At 44.5% G+C, this 21,055-nt stretch overlaps 2 protein-coding genes across 2 annotated transcripts in view; one reads left to right on the top strand and one right to left on the bottom strand.

The window, feature by feature from the left end:
• Positions 1-18,013, bottom strand: part of paxx (PAXX non-homologous end joining factor) — a 58,076-nt gene extending 40,063 nt beyond the window's left edge. The window contains exon 1 of the mRNA XM_072488225.1: positions 17,991-18,013. The gene's annotated coding sequence lies outside the window, so the exon portion shown is untranslated. The remainder of the gene's footprint in view (positions 1-17,990) is intronic.
• The window catches only part of LOC140399089 (fibronectin type III domain containing protein 3C1-like), a 133,157-nt gene continuing 113,870 nt past the window's right edge, over positions 1,769-21,055 (top strand). The window contains exon 1 of the mRNA XM_072488220.1: positions 1,769-2,205. Within this exon, the coding sequence (XP_072344321.1) occupies positions 2,000-2,205 (206 nt within the window). The 5' untranslated portion in view covers positions 1,769-1,999. The remainder of the gene's footprint in view (positions 2,206-21,055) is intronic.

Here is a 21,055-nt window from a genome sequence, read left to right on the forward strand (position 1 = left end):
ATCTCCCCTCAACCTCCTAAACCATTTTGAAGGTCTCCTAAAGGTGCTAGATAGGCACAAGTTAATTCTTTAATTCCTTAGACCATAAGACATAGGAGCAGAATTAGGCCACTCGGCCCATCGAGTCTGCTCCACCATTCAATCATGGCTGATATTTTCTCATCCCCATTCTCCTGCCTTCTCCCCATAACCCCTGATCCCTTTATTAATCAGCATTCCTTGTGAATGGCCGACCCCTCTTTAGAGTACTGAGTTTGGGGCAAGGCAGGAGAGGGGTTTGGAGGTAATGCTATGGTTGGGTGGGATAGTGGAAAGAAGAGCCAATGCTGGAGGTGCTCTGGCTGTGATAGGAGAGGTGAGGAGCGGAAACAAGTAGGGCAGTTGTGAGCTGGATAATGAAAGGTAGGGCTCCGGAGGAGGACAGTGTGGTGACAGTATGGGTGGCTGCAAGAAGATCTAAGAGGAGGTGAAAGGTCATAATGGCAGAGAACAATCATTTAAAAAATAAGTAAATTTAAGAGTACCCAATTATTTTTTTTCCAATTAAGGGGCAATTTAGCGTGGCCAATCCACCTACCCTGCACATCTTTGGGTTGTGGGGGTGAAACCCACGCAGACATGGGGAGAATGTGCAAACTCACCACGGACAGTGACCCAGAGCCGGGATCGAACCTGGGACCTCGGCGCCGTAGTCCCAGTGTTACCCAGTGCACCATGTGCCGCCCCGGCAGAGAACAATCATAACCATTAGTATACAACAAATAGGTGGGGACATACAAATTAGGAGCAAGACTAGGCCATTTGGCCCATCGAGCATGCTTCTATTTGATAAGATCATGCATGACTGACCTGATTATGGTCCCAATTCCTCTCTCCTGCCTACCCCCTATCTCTCTTACCAAGTTAAATATATAGTTATATTAGTAGTTTACATTCCTTTTATTTGGTTAATAATAATAATAATAATAATGATAATCTCTAAGTAGGCTTACATTAAAACTGCAATGAAGTTACTGTGAAATGTCCTAGTTGCCACACTCCGGCGCCTGTGCGGGGACACGGAGGGAGAATTCAGAATGTCCAATTCACCTAACAGTCCCTTTCAGGACTTGTGGGAGGAAACCCATGCAGACACGGGGAGAACATGCACGCACAGTGATCCAAGCCGGGAAGCGAACCTGGGACCCTGGCTCTGTGAAGCAACAGTGCTAACCACCTTGCTACCTGGATTGCTATCTTTTTATTGTTAGTCAAAAATGTGGGCAGCACTGCTGCCTCACAACACCAGAGACCCACGTTCGATTCCAACCTTGGCTGAGTGTGTGAAGTTTGCACGTTCTCCCCGTGTCGGCGTGGGTTTCCTCCGGTTTCCTCCCACAGCCCAAAGATCTGCAGGTTAGGTGGGCTGGCCGTGCTGAATTGCCCCTGAGTGTCCAAAGATGTGCAAGTTAGTTGGGGTTACGGGGATAGGGCGATTGGGAGTGGGCCGAGGCAGGGTGCACTTTTAGAGGGTCGGTGCAAACTCAATGGGCCGAATGGCCTCTTTCTGCACTGTAGGGATTCAATGAATATGAATCTGACTTAAACGTAATTCACAGGGTGGGGGAGTTGGGGGGGGGGGGGGGGGGTGGGGGCAACTGCAAATCTGTAAATGAGTAACTGCTCCTATTCATGGCCAGCTCTCTGAGTCTGATTGGAGACTCAGGAACATTGCTCATTCCCCAGGAACAGAGCGGGTGGGGCCCAGAGCCACCTGTCAACCTGGGAAATCTGCGCAAAGTTTTGAGGAGTCGGGAGAAGCAAGTCAGTTGTGGCCCTGTGTAAATCTGGGGGGTCCTGCATTGCGGGACCGAAATTAACCAGTGAGACATTGACTGGGATCGTGGGGGGTCTGGCTACACTTTGTCCGGCTTTGCAGCTACCAAGGTCTCCTAGATAATCGGGAGGGAGGGTAAGGGAGACATTAAAGCCACAACTATTTTTTTGTTTTGGCTCCGGGATGTTGCGAGGCGGCGATGCAAAGCCTCTCGGTGACTTCAGCCAGCTGCTGTGTGCGGAGCCGGCTGGCCTCCAGCAAGCGGTGGACAATCTGGTGCTGGGGCTGCACCGCGACAAGGAGGCGCTGGTCCGCTCTTTCCTGGAGGATCCCAGCAGCCCGCAGCTGCTCGCGGCTCTTTGCAGCTCCCTGACTCCCGGAGAGACGCGGTGAGTGTGTCAGTGCTCCCCCCGGCCACCCCCTGGTGTGGGTGTGGGTGTGTGTGTATGTGCATGCGTGCTGCCTGGCAGCTTTACTCTCAATCCACCCCCCTGCTGTCCTTAACGTGCTGCACTTGGGAGTCCACAAAATTCTCCCCAGTGCAGAAGGAGGCCATTTGGTCCATCGAGTCAGCACTGACTCCCCCCCTTCCGAAAGAGTACCCTATCCAGACCCCCACTCTGTCCCAGTAACCCCACTTAATTTGCACATCTTTTTGGACACTGAATGGCAATTTAGCATGTCCAGTCCACCTCGTCTTTTGTGACTGTGGGAGGAAACCGGAGCGCCCGGAGGAAACCCACGCAGACACAGGGAGAACGTGCAGACTTCACACAGGCAGTCACCCAGGGTCGGAATAGAATCCGGGTCCCTGGCACTGTGAGGCAGCAGTGCCATTGTGCCACCCTGCCGTCGATAGACGAAGCATAGGACAAAGTAAACTTCGAACTTGGAGAAGAGTCAAATTGGACTCGAAACGTTAACCGTTTCTCTCTCCACAGATGCTGCCAATCCTGCTGAGTTTGCCCAGCATTTTCTGTTCTATTTCTGAGGAAAACCCCTTTCTTGTGCACCTCTTTGATAGAATAAAGGGAAAACCTAGTGTAAATGTGAGTGGGAAAGGTGTGTGTGTGTGTGTGTTCAAGGTGTTTCTGTGCCTGTGTGTTTGTGTATATATATTTATTTATTTTGTGTGTAGGGGAGAGGGAAAAGGTAAATAAAATAAATGTCACCACAGTCCCAGTGATTTGACCTGAGCATCACCACACCTCAGCAAGAGGTTCAGAAGGATAATCTCAGCTGGTATGGGAATTGAACTCACACTGTTGTCTGCATCGTGAACCAACTGAGTTCACCAACCCCCTTAAAGAGAAAAGGACTGTGTGTGTAAAAAAGCCATAAGAAAAAATTCTATCTCAATACTTGGGACTTCTAATATCAGTTAAGGACATTCAGCATGTCTGGTCTATGTTCATGTTTATTCCCCACATCAACAGTGGTCTGGATGACATTCTTCCCTGTTCCAACTTCCTTTTATTTCCCTTTTCAAATACCTGGCTAGCCTAATTCGAGACACTCCTGGGTGGTCCTGGCCCTAGTCCAAAGATGTGCAGGTGAGGTGGATTGGCCATGCTAAATTGCCCCTTAGTGTCCAAAAGTTACGTGGGAGTTACTGGGTTACGGGGATAGGGTGGAGATGTGGGCTCTTTCCAAGGGCCGGTGCAGACTCGATAGGCCAAATGGCCTCCTTCTGCACTGCAGGGATTCTATGATACTTCTTGCCTGCGAGGGTGCCTGATATGCCCCCATCCAACAGCCCCCCCTCACCCCCAACCCAACCCCTGATTATCTCCACTCATCCAGTTGTTGGCCAGCCTGCACTCTTTTGCGTCTGTTTCCATGCTCCCAGATCTTAGGATAACTTCTTTTCCTGTGCTGGTGATCCCAGAAGCATGGGTTGCCACCACCTCCAGACCCTAGGGCTCAGCCCCCCAATATAATATGCTCCCTGATACTTGTAAAATGCAGTTCATCCACCCTATCCATGCTCTTAAACATTGATACAATATCAAAATGCTCCCAGACCCTGAAGTACCTTTATCTGTGCTGCCCTGCACAGGACCATCCATCACTTGTTTGGCACAGGACATCCACCCCTATTCATACTCACTGATACATTGTCCCAATGTTGCCACGGTCAGTGCTACTACCCTGCACCGCTTCATAATTTGTACAGTCCAACATATCCATAATCTAGAATTTGGTAAGTACCCTATTCCTTCAAACGATAGGACTTCCATGTGTTTTTCCAGTGCCAACAAGACCATGCCTGACCTTGCCGGTTTCCATGCCCTCCTCGGTGGTGCTACATCCTGGTTTTCCATCTGCTGCCCTCAAGTGCTTGCAGCTGGCCTTCTCAATCTTGGGAATTTCTCACACAACAGCCCCTGACACTAAACTCAAACTACAAGTTAAGCTCTCAAACTATCGGGGATCTAACCGTTATAAGATAAATGCAGTTGCATTTATACGAGTCACCTTGACTGTCTATGCTCAGATGACCAGACATTACATAGCCAAATGGCATGCTATCTGAAAATTTCATGCTCAAACCTCCTGCAGTGCCTCCGACTAGAGTTGACAACCATTCCTCGCCTGTGTGCTCCTGGACCCTGGAACTTCTCCAGGATGTGTTAACATAAACTTGTAGTATTGAGGTAACAATGTGAATAGTAGTATCAAAATTAACATAATTTATTGTAGAATGTGCTAAGTACATAAAGAGCAAGGGGATGGTGCCAACACAGAAAACAAAAAGGTTGGGAAAGAAGTTTTAAAAAACAGAAAATCCAGGAAAAATAAAGGAACCAAATTATCAAGGAGTATAAAAAGAACCAGTTAAGTGCACACATAAAAATAACAAATGGAAAGTCAAGATACTGTTATAGGCCAGGGTGTAGAGAACCCCAAAGTGTATCATGGAGTTCACCTCACCCACAACTTTTAATAGATTGTGGTATGGGGAGCACACGGCCCACTCTACAGGTGTGGTACAGCAGAAATGGAAAAGTATTTTTTAAAGCAAAACAATGTTTATTCTATTAACTCAAGTTAACCTCTTTTAAACAAACAGTGAACATCTTAGCAACCATTAATTCAAATACAACCCCCAAAAAATACAACACTAAGTAATGCGTGCACTGTCCTTTTAACACCCAGAAGGCTGACAAAAAACACAACCTTTAACAGAAGCACATCAGGTTAAAGTCACTACTCAGAACATTTATAATTCTGAATTCACCAAGTGATCAAGAGAAAGTCTTTTCATGGCAGAGAGAACAGCAGTACAGCTGCTTTGTCTGGCTTCAGCTCCAACACTGACAACGAAACCAAAAAGACACAGACACACCCAAGCTTTTCTCAAAGTGAAACTAAAAAGCAGAGCCAGAGTTCAGCTCCACCCACACTCTGACAGCACTGCAGTAACATGAGCAGCCAAACATTTCTTAAAGCGACATTCACATGACACCTCCCGCCAAGAAAAAAAAACCCATCAACTTCAAGATGGTTTCATTTTTCACCTTTTCACTATCCTTTAAGAAATGCACACAGTAAATATACTTTTTTGTTTCAAAAAACACCACACGCAAACAGATATAATAATATAGTCCATTTTGTTCTCGTTCTTCTTCCTCCAACTGAAATCCTTCTCAATTGACAGTCTCTTTGAACAAGAAGGTCTCTGCATGATCCGTCCATTTCTCTACGCCTCGGCATTTCTCTTTAAAGTCAGATACTTTAGTTCAATCTGATCACAGAGTCCCTTGTAATTCTCCAACACAAAAGCATTGGTTATCACAGCTTTCAGGCCTTCAAATGCCTGTTGAAAGTCCGCTGTCCACTGAAATTTTCGACGTTTCTTCAGCAGGTCCATCAGTGGAGCAACCACGCTACAAACATTTCTCACCAATGTTCGATCAAATCCCCTCATGCCAAGAAATCGCATTAGTTCCCGTCGTGTCGAGGGTATCGGAAACTCCTCAAGGAAAGTGACTTGAGCTTTTGCAAATTCACTTTTGGCTAGGTTTATCACCAAACCTGCCTCCTCCAGTCGATCGAATGATTCCATCACATGTTTTAAATGTTCTTTCCATGTCTGGCTGAAAATTACCAGATTGTTGATGTATACCGCACAATTGGGTAATCCTGAAACGACTTTGTTAGTTAACCATTGAAATGTGGCTGGGGCGTTTTTCATGCCAAATGGCATAACTTTGAATTGGTATCTACCATCTGGCGTCACAAAAGCTGAAATCTCCTTTGCCCTTTCCGATAAAGGTACCTGCCAGTAACCTTTAAGTAAATCCAATTCGGAAATAAAAGCTGATTTAAAAAAAAATTATTATTATTTAAAAAAAAATAATTTATAGTACCCAATTCTTTTTTTCCAATTTAGGGGCAATTTAGCATGGCCAATCCACCTAGCCTGCACATCTTTTGGTTTGTGGGGGCAAAATGCGAACACGGGGAAAATGTGCAAACTCCACACGGATAGTGACCCAAAGCCAGGATCGAACCTGGGCCCTCGGCGCCATGAGGCAGCAGGGCTAACCCACTGCGCCACCGTGCTGCCCGAAATAAAAGCTGATTGTCCCACTTTCTCAATGCAATCCTCCAAACGTGGGATAGGATAAGAGTCCGTTCTTGTAACAGCATTCACCTTTCTATAGTCCACACACAACCGTTGGGTACCGTCTGGTTTAGGTTCCATCACTATGGGTGAGCTCCATTGGCTGCAACCCACTTCAATTATGCCATTTTTAAGCATACTCTCAATCTCTTTGTTAACCTGTGCCAATTTTAAAGGGCAAAGCCTATATGGATGTTGTTTGGTTGGAACAGCATTTCCCACATCTACATTATGTATAGCCATTTTAGTACTTCCCAATTTATCTCTACAAACTTGCCCTTGTGATATCAATAACTCTTTCAGGTCAGTCCGTTTTTCCTCTGGAAGGTAACTCAACAATTTATCCCAATTTTTAAGAACATCCTCATTTTCCAATTTAATTTGAGGTATGTCAAATGCACAGTCATCTGGATTTGGTTCATCACTTTGAATTCGAATCATTAAAACCTCCTCCTTTTCCTCACCTTCCCTTTCAAAGTACCTTTTAAGCATATTCACATGATACATTCGGTGAGTCTTCCTTCTATCTGGTGTTTTTTGCCACATAAGTCACCTCACTTAATTTCCTTTCAATCTGATAAGGTCCACAAAACCTTGCTTTTAAAGCTTTGCCTACCACTGGTAACAATATTAAAACTTTATCTCCACTGGCAAAACTACAAACTTTGGATTTCTTGTCCGTGGCCCGTTTCATCACATTTTGTGCAACTTTCAAATGTTGTCTAGCCAATTCACCTGCTCTATTTAATCGTTCCCTAAAATTTGGCACATAATCTAATAATGTAATTTCCGATTTCTCACTCACCAATTTTTCCTTAATGAATTTAAGTGGTCCTCTTACCTCATGACCAAACATTAGTTCAAAAGGACTGAATTTGGTTGACTCATTAGGTGCATCCCGAATTGCAAACAGTACGAATGGAATTCCTTTATCCCAATCCTCCGGATAATCTTGACAATAAGCCTTTGTCTTTAATGTCTGATGCCACCTTTCTAACACTCCCTGCAATTCAGGATGGGACACAGTTGATTTAAATTGTTTTATTCCTAAGCTATCCATAACTTCTTTGAATAACCTTGAGGTAAAATTTGATCCTTGATCTGATTGTATTTCTGTGAGTACTCCATATCTAGTAACGAATTTAAGTAACTCCTCCACAATCTTTTTAGCTGTAATATTACGCACTGGAATGGCGTCTGGAAACCTAGTAGACACATCCATTATAGTCAAAAGATATTGATTTCCACTGTTTGTTTTAGGAAGCGGTCCTACACAATCAATTAGGATCCTTGTAAAAGGTTCCTCAAATGCTGGAATGGGTATTAAGGGCGCTGGTTTTATCACTGCTTGAGGTTTCCCTATCACTTGACATGTGTGACATGATTGACAAAATTTAACAACATCTTTATGTAGTCCAAGCCAATAAAAATGTTTCTGGATTTTAGCTTGAGTTTTCCTTATTCCCAAATGACCTCCCACTGGTACCTCATGTGCAACTCGCAACACCTCCATTCTATACCCTACCGGCAATACTACTTGATGAACGTCTGCTCACTTTTCAACTGCCTGCATATGTAAAGGTCTCAATTTTCTCATCAAGACATCACTTTTACGGTAATAACACTGGTATACACTCAGATTCCTCTTCAGTGTATGCTTTCTGATGCATCTGTTTTATTTCTACATCTTTCTGTTGTAACTCCGCAAATTTTCCTGAACTAAAAATATCCGCCTCATCCTCCACCTGTTCTTGTTCTTTTTCAACCATCTGATCAAAAATCGTTTCTGATAATTGCACTTCAACTTCATCTTCACTCTTTGATTTCTCCTCTTGTCTTAACATGTGACTTTGCGACCTTGTTACGACACAATCTGGAAAAATCCCAGAATATTCGTCCTTCAACACTTCAGTTGTCTGATTTTCCACTGGCTTATCAACCACAGTAGGCATCACTCCCACCTGCGATCCAGCTATATCATTACTCAAGATAAACTGTATTCCTGGATAAGATAGTTTCTCTATTATTCCTGCTACCACTTCACCACTCTTCACTGGACTTTCCAACCTTACATTATATAATGGAACACTACTCCTCTCACCCTGAATTCCACAGATCACCACCTTTTCTGGCAACATTCTTCCCAAACTACATAACTTCTCATCTCTTCCCATTAAAGATTGACTAGCTCCTGTATCTCTTAAAATTGTGACTTCTTTACCTGCTCCTCCTGATACACATGAGTAAACTTCACCCACACAAGTAAATTCTTTGAAGAAATCTGGCACCTTATCAATCATCTATTGATCAGGCTGTACAATTTTTTGCACCTCCTTCGCTTCACTTGGGTTTCCTTTACCACTTTAACAAACCCCACTGTCTAATCCTGTTTTACCACATCAGCCTTCCCAGTGCTTTTCTTCAACCACTAACATTGTGACTTTACATGGCCTAGTTTATTACAGTGAAAACATTTGAAACTTTTCATTTCTTTTGCACTGTCCTGGATTTCTTTTTTAGTCTGAGGTACACTCTCCTTATTCTCTCCCATCAGATCACCTTTACCTTTACCACTTGAGTATTTCTCATGTCCCCAGTTTCTATCCCTCACAGGCTGAAACTGATGTCGGAAACCAAACTTTGATTTATGAACTCATTCATAATCATCTGCCATTTCTGCTGCTAACCTCGTTGTTTTAACCCTCTACTCTTCCACATGAGTTCTCACTGCATCAGGAATTCAATTTTTAAACTCCTCCAAAAGTATAATTTCTCTGAGAGCTTCATTCGTTTGGTCTATTTTCAAAGCCCTTATCCACCTCTAAAAATTACTCAGTTTGATCCTTTCAAACTCCATGTATGTTTGACCAAATGTTTTCCTTAAATTTCTAAACCTTTGTCTGTAGGCTTCAGGCACTAGTTCATATGCACCGAAGATGGATTTTTTCACCTCCTCATACGACTCAGATACCTCCTCTGATAGTGATGCAAACATTTCACTAGCCCTACCTACCAGCTTTGTTTGAATCAGTAATACCCACATGTCCTGTGGCCATTTCATTTGTTTAGCTACCTTCTCAAATGAAATGAAAAAGGTTTCTACCTCCTTCTCATCAAACCTTGGCAATGCTTGGACATATTTCAATAGGTTCCCACCAAGCCTTTGACTATGACACTCTTTCTCACTATCCTCCTCACTATCATCCAACTGTACGTTTCCCTTTACGCCTGCCAATTTTAACTGTCATGTTTCATGGCCATTTTCTGAAGTTCAACCTTTCTCTCTTTATCTTTTTCCCTGATCTGTATCTCCTTTCTCTTTCTTTTTCCTCACTATCTCTTTTGTATTCAAGCTGCTTTAATTCTTTCTCATGTTCCATTTGTTTAATTTGTAACTGAATTTTTGCCATTTCCAATGAGTTAAACTGTATCTCAGGCAACTTTAAATCCTTAGCCACCGCCATAATTACCTCATCTTTTCGCATTTTGTCAGGTAATGTTAACTGCAATGTTTTTGCCAAATCTAATAGTCTGCTTTTAGTCTCTGTCCGTAAGGTACTGCGTGTGACCGTCTCGCCCCCAAAAAACTTCTGAGCCTCTGAAAGAGCCGTTGTCCACAACACACTCCCCACTTAAACTAGAATACCACATCTGAAAAGCAACCACAATATGCTCACCCCTCACTGTCTTTAAGTTCACGAAGCCAATCCAATAGATAGACTATTATCCTGGACGAGCACCCATTTTGTTATGGGTCAGGGTGTAGAGAACCCCAAAGTGTATCATGGAGTTCACCTGACCCACAACTTTTAATCGATTGTGGTATGGGGAGCACACGGCCCATTCTACAGGCGTGGTACAGCAGAAATGGAAAAGTATTTTTTGAAGCAAAACAATGTTTATTCTATCAACTCAAGTTAACCTTTTTAAAACAAACAGTGAACATCTTAGCAACCATTAATTCAAATACAACCCCCAAAGAATACAACACTAAGTAATGCATACGCTGTCCTTTTAACATCCAGAAGACTTACAAAAAACATAACCTTTAACAAGCACATCAGGTTAAAGTCACTACTCGGAACATTTATAATTCTGAATTCACCAAATGATCAAGAGACAGTTTTTTCATGGCAGAGAGAACAGCAGTACAGCTGTTTTGTCTGGCTTCAGCTCCAACACTGAAAACGAAACCAAAAAGACACAGACACACCCAAGCTTTTCTCAAAGTGAAACTAAAAAGCAGAGCCAGAGCTCAGCTCCACCCACACTCTGACATCACTGCAGTAACATGAGCAGCCAAACATTTCTTAAAGCGACATTCTCATGACAATACAGATAGTGCCACTGAGGGATCCACATAATAACCTCACGAGTTATAATGACAAAATGGTAGAAATGCTAAATAATTACTTTGCCTCTATATTTCTCAGGGGAGCATGGTGAACATGGCCCTGAAAGAAGAGATCAATAAAGCTATAAAGACATTTAAGATAGAAAAGGGAGTTATAATTGATAATTGAGTTATACTGATCAGATTTAGAGAGGATTGGGTTGAGTTTTATGATTCGGAGACAAGCAGTGTTGACACCATTTTCTATCTCTACAGTAGAAGCTTTGTTTACTTTCTCCTTTTCTCAGTAAACACACCCAAACTTGACTATCAGCACAGTGAGTAGTTAACAGATACACACAATATACTGAAAACAAGGGTGGCGATCAGTCCAGAGGTGGCAATTTTTGGGATGTCGGAGGACCCGGGTGTCCAGGAGGGGATAGAGGCCGACATTGTGGCCTTTGCTTCCTTGGTAGCCCGGCGACGAATACTGTTGGCCTGGAGGGACTTAAAGCCCCCAAAGACTGAAGTAGGGCTGTCGGACATGGCAAGTTTTCTCGGCTTGGAAAAAAAAACAAGTTCGCCTTACGAGGATCACTATCGGGGTTCGCCCGGAGGTGGCAACCATTCATCAACTTCTTCGCGGGGAACTAATCGTCAGTTCCTTGGGGGAGGGGGGGGGGGGCGGGGAGGAGGAGGGGTAAAATAGTGTAGAGTAGGGGGGAAGAATAGGCGGGTCTATTTGCGAGAGAGGAACTGTTATTTGCACTATGTTTTTATAATTGATATTTGCACACTAATGTATATTGTTACTGTTTACAAGGCCAAAAATACCTCAATAAAATTGTTTGTTAAAAAAAACTCCAAAAAACCAGATACACACAATCAAACACTGAACAATTATGTACAGCAGATTGTAGTTGGACATATAGAGAAAGCAGAGACATTTTGACAAATAGAGGAATGTATTAAGAAAGTAATCAGGTGATTGTACAGGTGGGCAGCTAATGTGACGCCGGAAAATTTAATGGAAGAGAAAGTGAGACTGAGGAGTTATTGGCATATTGCGAGTGTTGGATAGATCATGAAACTATTGCTTGAATGATCAAGTATAAAAATATCTAGAAACAGAAAATATAATAAAGAATAATCAGCACAGACCCCAAAAGGGATTGCTTGTCCAGCTTTATTGAATTCTATGAAGAAGTAACAGCAAGGGTAGATCGGGTCATATATTAGACACAATGAGCACGGGTGCAAGTGATGGACAATAACGGGCGGCACGGTGGCACAGTTTTCTATCTATTCTGTTACTTGCCCCTGACTCCACATGTTCTTAATTTAGTCATGATCTGGTGTACCTTATCGAAGACTGTTTGAAAACCTAAATATATTATACACAATGCGTTGGTTTCTTCCGGGTGCTCCGATTTCCTCCCACAGTTCAAAGATGTGCAGGTTAGGTGGATTGGCCATGCTAAATTTCCCATTAGTGTCCAGGTGAGATGGGGTTACGGCGATAGGGCGGGGGAGTGGACCTAGGTAGGGTGGTCTTTCAGAGGGTCAGTGCAGACTCGATGGGCCAAATAGCCTCCTTCTGCACTGTAGGGATTCTATGATCTCTGATCCAGTCCCAGCCTCTGACGTGAGGCTGCTCTGAGCCTGGGTACTGTAATATATTTACTGAATGTAATGCTGAATTCTGATCATGAAGTTGCAATGAACCTTTATAAAACACTGGTACCGACACAGCTGGAGTATTGCGTCCAATTCTGGGCACTGCACTTTAAGGAAGGACTTCCTGAGGGTGCAGAAAAGAGCCACTAGAGGGATGAAGGATTTCAGGTTGGAGAATCACATTATTCTCTTTAGTACTGATAAAGTGAAGAGGTAATTTTATGGAGGCTTTCAAAATTATGGGCGGGATTCTCCCATCCCGCGGCAGAGTGTCCACGCCGTCGTAAATGCTGTCGCGTTTTACGACGGCGTGAACGGGCCGCTGCCAGGAGTAATTCTGGCCCCTACAGGAGGCCAGCACGGTTCACGCCGCTCCAGCTGCCGATCCCGGCATGAACTGTGCACCACGGGAACCGTGCATGCGCAGGGGCGCCGGCGCCAACGCGCGCATGCGCGGTGGCCTCCTTCAACGCGCTGGCCCCGACGCAGCATGGCGCAGGATTACAGTGGCCGGTGCGTAGGTAAAGAGACCGGGGGACAGAGAGGCCGGCCCGCCATTTGGAGGCTCCCCTCAGGGTCCTCCACCCCCCCCACAAGCCGCCACCCGGCCCTTGCACGTAGAGTTACCGCCGGCTGCGAGCAGGTGTGGACGGCGCCGGCGGGACTCAGCGTTTTAACTGCGACCACTCGGCCCGAGAATCGGCGGAACGGCCGGGTAGAGCGGCCCGCGACAGGCGCCGCGCCAAACATGCCAGCGCCAATGGCGCCAATGGCGCTCTGCGGAGAATCGCGTGCAGATGTCGGGGCGACGTGGCCTGCTCGCGGGGATTCTCCGGCCCGGCCCAGGGCTGGGAGAATCCCGCCCCATGAGATGGTTTGGGCAGAGTAGGTAGAGGGAAACCATTCCCCGTCGGTTGTAGGAGTCTGGAACCAGAGGATACCAATGTAATTTGTTTGGCAAAAGAAGCAATGCTGACATGAGGAAATATTTGCTTTGAATGTGGGGGCGGATTCAATCAGGGCTTGCACAACATGATTAGGTAAGAACTTGAAGCGAAACAATTTGGAATGGCGACGGGGAAAGAATGGGGAGCTGGACTAGCTGAGTTGCTGTTGCAGTGAGCCAGCACAGACCCGACGGTCCGAATGGCCTCCTTCTGTGAGGAATCTGACTTGAGAGTTAATCAAAATCTAACTGAACATTTATCGTCAATTATATTTGGGTACATTGAGTTCACCTGGTTAGCTTGACTAACTCTTTGATTAAATGTTTGCAATTGCTGATTGGAGGGGGGAAACATCACATGCCAGTCTATTGGAATGCATTGAGCTGTTCTACTTTATTTAATAATGCTCTTCACTAAATTTCACTGTAATATATTTTATTACACCCTGTTATTAGCAGATGGGAAAACTTTAATCAAGTTTGACTGAAAGGGGTTTGCGAACTGTTGGTTGAGGAGCAGAGCCAGCACATTTTTGTGGTTTCTGTGCTTTCCCATTGATCGCAAATGACTGTTTATTTGGTTCGTAAACCAGTTGCTAAGTGTCCTCCAGTCTTTTGAATGGGGATCCTTCTGAAAAAAAAATGTTACAAGCCTCATGGAACTCTAGCACACAGCTCCAGAGTCTTTGGTTCGATTCACGGCTTGGGTCATTGTCTGTGCGGAATCTGCACGTTCTTCCCGTGTCTGCGTGGGATTCCTCCGGGTGCTCCGGTTTCCTCCCACAAGTCCTGAAAAACGTGCTGTTAGGTAATTTGAACGTTCTGAATTCTCCCTCTGTGTACCTGAACAGGCACTGGAATGCGGCGACTAGGGGCTTTTCACAGTAACTTCATTGCAGTGTTAATGTAAGCCTACTTGTGACAATAGAGATTATTATTATTATTTTAGTCATAAATCAATTCCCAATTCATTCCACCATTTCGAAGATACTAGGAATGAGGAGGAATCTCTATACATGGAGGCTGGTGAATCTTTGGAATTCTTTACCCCGGGGCTGGTTTAGCACTGGGCTAAATAGCTGGCTTTTAAAGCAGACCAAGGCAGGCCGGCAGCACGGTTCAATTCCTGTACCAGCCTCCCCGAACAGGCGCTGGAATGTGGCGACTAGGGGCTTTTCACAGACACTTCATTTGAAGCCTACTTGTGACAATAAGCGATTTTCATTTTAATTTTCATGGTGGAAGCTCAAGACAAGCCAATGTTCAAGCGTGAAATCGATAGATTTTTGGATACTACTGACACTGAGGGATATGGGGATAGGGGGAAAAAATGGTGGATGAGGTTTTGTGATTGGCCACAATTTGTTTGAAAGCAAAGCAGACTCAATGGGCTGAATGCCCTCCTCCTGCTCCTATTCCCGATGAATAAATATTATTTTTTGTTTTAGTGTTCTTTAGACACAGTCACCTGTACACTTGCATTTTAATAACTATTTATTGTGATGAAATTTGGAAACAATTTCCATCGTGTTGTGTGGCACTACCATCGTGCTAAGTTGGGTAGATTCAGAACAGATCTAGCAATTTAAGCCTGGATATCCATGAGGCAGAAGAATTGCACTCAGCCACAATCTGTAACCTCATGGCTTGGTAGTACAGTGGTTAGCGCTGTTGCTTCACAGCGCCAGGGACCTGGGTTCGATTCCCAGCTTGGGTCACTGTCTGAGCGGCGTCTGCACATTCTCCCCGTGTCTGCTTGGGTTTCCTCCGGGTGCTTTGGTTTCTTCCCTAAGTCCCGAAAGATGTGCTTGTTAGGTGAATTGGACATTCTGAACTCTCCCTCAGTGTACCCGAACAGGCACGGAATGTCACACTAGGGGATTTTCACAGTAACTTCAATGCAGTGTTAGTGCATTATATCCCCCACTCTACCATTGCCACCAAGCCAGGGGACCAGCCTTGGTTCAATGAAAAGTGCAGGAGGGCATGTCTGGAACATGCCTGGAGCAACACCAGGCAGACCTAAAAATGAGGCGTCAACCTAGTGAAGCCACTTGCATGCCAAACAGCATAAGCAGAAAATGATAGGCACAGCTAAGCAATCCCACAACCAACGGATCAGATCTCAGCTCTGCAATCCTGCCACATCCAGTCGTGAATGGTGGTGGACAAATAAAAAGCTCACTGGAGGAGGAGGCTCCTCGATGATGGAGGAGCTCAGCATATCTGCACAAAAGATAAGGTTGAAGCATTCGCAATAATCTTCAGCCAGAAGTGCCAAGTCAATGATCCATCTTGGCCTCCCCCAGAGGTCTCCAGCATCACAGATGCCAGTCTTCAGCCAATACGATTCACTCCACGTGATATCAAAAAATGGCTGAAGGCACTGGATACTGCAAAGGCTATGGTCTCGGACAATATTTGGGTTGAATCGTGCCCAGTGTCTTTTGTTCTTTTCACAGAAGAAAATGACAGAAATAAAGGCTAATATAAATTTTTAAAAATATATTTAGAATACCCAGTTCCTTTTTTTCCCAATTAAGGGGCAATTTAGTGTGGCCAATTCACCTACACGGCACATGTTTTTGGGTTGCGCGGGTGAGGCCCACGCAGACACGGGTTGAATGTGCAAACTCCACACGGACAGTGACCCGGGGCCGGGATCGAACTAGGGTCCTCAGCGGCATGAGGCAGCAGTGCTAACCACTGTGCAGCCCAAGGCTAATTTAAAATTATGGGTAAGATTAGAAAATGGTCATTTCAAACCATCTGTTTATTTGCTTTCATGGTGGAAAACCATTTCAACATGTTTCCCCCCCCCCCACACACAATTCTGTTTTGACACCATGCTGTTACCCAAGAGCCTCTATCTCAAATCCAAAATTTTGCATTGCATCTTGGGACAATACTTGAGTCCTTGTTAATTTGATGGCCAAGGAAAGTGCGTTCATAACATGGTTAACAGGTTGAGCATCGACCTACAAAATCCTTCCTACACACAAACGGCAGCCGGTAAGGGAGAGAGAAGAGGCTCCTGTTCAGCTATGCTTCATGAGGTGGTAAGCCTCTGGCGACAGACTCGTGGCCTGTTCTAGGTAAACACTTGCGATGGGAACAGAGGACAGTCTGCCGGGTGTTGCAGCGGGAAGTGAAGCAGCAACAAAACCATTACAACTATTGCTCGTTATTCCCCCGTGCAAAGATGAAGTACTTCATATGGTGAATGTCAACAGTCCCATACACTCCTTTGTATGTCCCAGTTTTTTTATTTTCGTAAAAGTATACGTAATTCATAAAATATCTAAAAGAACATAAAATATTTCAGAATGGTCATTATAGAAAGGGCAATGAAATTCAAATTTTCCTCTTAGATAGAGTTGCACTCTGGGGTGCTTCAATACAATTGTGATACCTGCAATATTTACTGTATACATTCAGTGTGAGTCACACAGCCCAAGGGTTTCTATAAAATTACCAGTCTCTCGTAGGTCTTTGGCTGAAGGACCTTGACCTTTCTCTTGCACCCAGAGTGAGGCAGAAAAAAGGACTGGGCAGAGAATAGTGGAGGTGCCTCAGACTTTGCAACTGTCAAACAGGTTTGAGGTGCTCACAACCGGTGTGGACAAAAGTGAGGTCTAGGTGAGCAGACTAGCCATGGCTCCACGGTACAGGAAGTTGTTCAAGCAAGGGGAACAAAAAGGAATACGGTGGTATTAGGGCATGGTATCGTCAAGGGGATAGACACAATTCTCTGCAGCCAAGAGCAAAAAATCCAAAAGGCTGCCCGATGCCAGGCTTCAGGATATCTGTTCAGTGATGGAGAGGAACTTGCAGTGGGAGGGGAAGGATCCAATCATCGTACTCCATGTAGGTACCGACAACATTGTAGAATGAGGGAAGAGGTTCTGCATAGAGAGCATGAGGATTGGATTGGATTGGATTTGTTTATTGTCACGTGGACTGAGGTACAGTGAAAAGTATTTTTCTGCGAGAAGCTCAAACAGGTCATTTAGTACATGAAAATAAAATAAAAAAAGAAAATACATAATAGGGCAACACAAGGTACACGATGTAAATGCATAGACACCGGCATCGGGTGAAGCATACAGGAGTGTAGCCTTAATCAGGTACTAAATTAAAAAGCAGTACCTCAAAGGCAATAATCTCTGGACTCTTGACTAAACCATGTGAAAATTGGCATAAGGTAAATAAAATTGGAGCAAAGAATGCATGGCTTAAAGTCTGGTACAGGAGAAATGGATTCCGGTTTGTGGGACACTGCCACCAGCAGTGGGGAAAGTGGGATCTCTGCCATTGGCACAGTCTACACCTGAACTATGCTGGGTGTGTTCTTGTGAACTGCTTAACTAGGGGATTAGGGAGGGTATTAAACTAAAAAGTTGGAGCAAGGGATCAAATTTAGGAAGATGTCATAAATCAAAGAGTAAGAAATGGGGCAGTAGAGAATGGTGTTAATATAGAGATGATAAACAGACAGTGACAGGAAGGGACAGAGTACAAATCTATGAGTAAAGTAAGCAGACAAGGCTAGATAGAGGTTGCAAAAATAATAAGGGTACCCTACCTCTGCCCTCTGTTCCACCCGATTCCCATAACCGTACCTAATCTCTGGGCATTTAAGGGCAAGCTAGCATGGCCAATCCACCTAACCTGCACATCTTTGGACTTTGATTGGATATGCTCCCAGCTCTCCTCCAGGCAGTGCAATCCAGATCACACTAACTTGCTCAAAAAAGTTGCGCCCTCTTGCCCCCGTACTTTAACTTGAACAAAGTTCGGAATCGAGCAGCTAACGGAGGAATTCACACTAGACCTTGCTTTAACTTCACTGAAGCTGATCATGGAATGCGGACAAATATTTTTACACATAAATAAATAAATTTGAGCCAACTGGCCTATTTTGCAATTTTTGAACAGACCAGAGCCACTTTCCCAGTCGCTCAGTTTTGCCATCGAGACGTTTGAGTCTGACTCTCCACCATTGTGGCTGTGAGAGACACACAAACGCGCTGATGCGAACGTCCGCATTGTGTATTGATGTGTAACTGTGCTTGTGCCTGTCACTGCACAGCGGGGAACTTCAAATAAACAATTCTTGAAATTGAGTGGCTGGAAACAATTTCATAGTCTGCAGGGCTTGGCAGTTTCACCTCACATTTAGACGAGCTACTGACGTTAGGTCAGAAAAAAACAAAGGCAACTCTGTTGCCTTTTCTGTGGCTCTGCTGTAACTATGGCAATCAGTGAGTTTGCCCTCCTTTCTTTTGATATCTATATTCTAACGCTCAGAGTCGCCAGGTATCAAATGATACCACCACAAGGTTCAACCGGCTATCGATCAAAGAGCCAAACACCAGTTAGTTAGTTCAAGGTCAAGGGTACTTTAATTACTCACACAATTAATCATGCAACATAAACACTACTAGTTAACTACACCTATCGGCTAAGACAACCTGTAGTTAACTTCAGGTACCCGGCTTAAGTCAGAGGAACAGTGGCCGTTTGTTCGACTCTGGATCTATCGAGTCTGGAGAAGTAATCTGCTCAGCTGGGCTCATCCGTCTGGTAGCGAGCGTTGAACTTGGACTTGCTTCTGGTGGTACTGCGATTGGAGATGGTCGGTGCCGGGGCGCCAAGTCCAAAAGAGGTCGAACACATGGTGGACTCTCTTCTTATACTTGGGGGTTTTCACGTTCTTTTGGGTGGTCCTTCAGTTTGGGCCCCACTAATTGGGTGATGATCACGATTTCGAACCAATAAATGGGCGGTGCCTGTATGGCTGGGCATGTCCCAAGCGGTCACTGACCCTGTTGTTTACGCTTCCCTAGTACAGGGAGTGGTGCCGAAATGTCTGGGACTGTACCAGTCACTCAAGTACCAGTCGTTTGCCTTGGTGGAGATGGGCCATCAAATGCTAATCGGTCCATCAAATGCTAATTGGGCGGGGTTTTGATCCCGTCTGGATTCCTCACTCGCAAATATACATTTCAGGCTCTGAGCCTGCCTGAATCTTGCTTTGTCCATTTTACCCACCATGCTTTGCGAGCTTCTCTGTCCCTGGTTGTCAGCGGCCATCCCAGGTGGCTACAACTCAAACCCTTTTTGAGTTGAAAGGGGGAAAGAAAAAGTCACCCCTGTAATCCTTGCTTTGGCAAAAATACTGTCACTCCTTTAAAAAGTCAACGCAGATTTCATAATTTATAACGATTACCTGTTCCTCCTGGTTTCTTTAGTGACCACCCAGTTTTTAAGTTCCTCATTGAAAGTCAGATTTGTTTCCTGAGAGACGGGAGAAAAAGGTAAAAATGGGGAAGAAGAATATTGCCCGAACTGGTCCTTTTTCCTGTAGCATGATCATGCTAGCTGGAGTAAAAATCAAATCCATTAATGCTTTGTGTACACCCCTCTTTTCTCTCTGACCTTCTTACTGAAGAGATTATGTCGGGATCACTGAAGAGTTTGTGAGGAGGAAGAGATTGTTCAGTGTTAATGTACCATGTGGGCTCAGGCCTTCACAACAGTTTTGCTTAAAAGTTTAACCACCAAAGAAAGTGCTTGTCTGAACACGGGCATCTTGAGCTTTAGCTTGTTAAGGTTGGAGACCCTGCAGGGAATGAGAACAAACATTATTGATTTTTCTCACTCCCAAGTGTGATGGAGTTATGTTCTAATTTAGCAGAGGAGTCCATTGAAACCAAAGGGAGCATCAGATCCAAGGCCGACACAAAAAGAATATGCTACATTAAGAAAGCACAGTACCTGCCCATAACACGTTAGTTAAAAAACACCTTTCAGAAAGGCACAGGGAGTCCAAGGAGAGTTGTAGAGACAATGGTTAACATAAGATTATATACATGAGGCCCAGCTACAGCTTACTGAGTTCTCTCACCATTCTAGTCAACCTCACACTGGCTGGCCTTTTATCCCAGTACTAGTCAGCTACCCCGCCCCCAAGGGGGTGGTGGGTTGGCACTCTCAATGACCACAGGGGAACAATCATCCACAATTGGATGTGCCATGTGCACCAGATTGTAGAACCAGATGAACCTTCTTTCCTCAAAATTTGTTTGTCAGAAGTGAATTCGAGATTTTCCACTTGCATCCAATGTCATAGGTAGAATTGTAGAATCTTGCAGTAAAAGAAGAGGCCATTTATACCTCGAATACCGTGTGCAGTTTTGGTCTCCTTATTTAAGGAAAGATATAAATGTGTTGGTATTGGTTCAGAGGAGGTTTACTAGATTGATACCAGGAATGAACAAATTGTCTTCTGAGGAAAGATTGGATTGGAAGGCTGGGATTGTTTCCACTGGAGTTTAGAAGAGTGAGGGATGGTATGATTTAAATATGTAAGATCCCGAATGGTATTGACAAGGTGGCCGTGGAGAGGATGTTTCCTTTGTTGGTAAGTCCAGAATTAGGGGGCACTGTTTTACAATTAGGGGTCGCTCTTATGTGACAGAGAGGAGGAGAAACCTTTTCTCTCAGAGGGTTTACGACTTTGATCTCTTTGCCTCAGAAAGTAGGTGAAACGGGTTATTGAATATTGTTAAGGTAGTGGCAGTTAGATTCTTGTTAGGCAAAGGAATCAACGGTTATTGGGTGTAGATTGGAATGTAGAAGTTGAAA

Source organism: Scyliorhinus torazame, chromosome 22, assembly GCF_047496885.1.
Source record: "Scyliorhinus torazame isolate Kashiwa2021f chromosome 22, sScyTor2.1, whole genome shotgun sequence".
Taxonomy (NCBI): domain Eukaryota; kingdom Metazoa; phylum Chordata; class Chondrichthyes; order Carcharhiniformes; family Scyliorhinidae; genus Scyliorhinus; species Scyliorhinus torazame.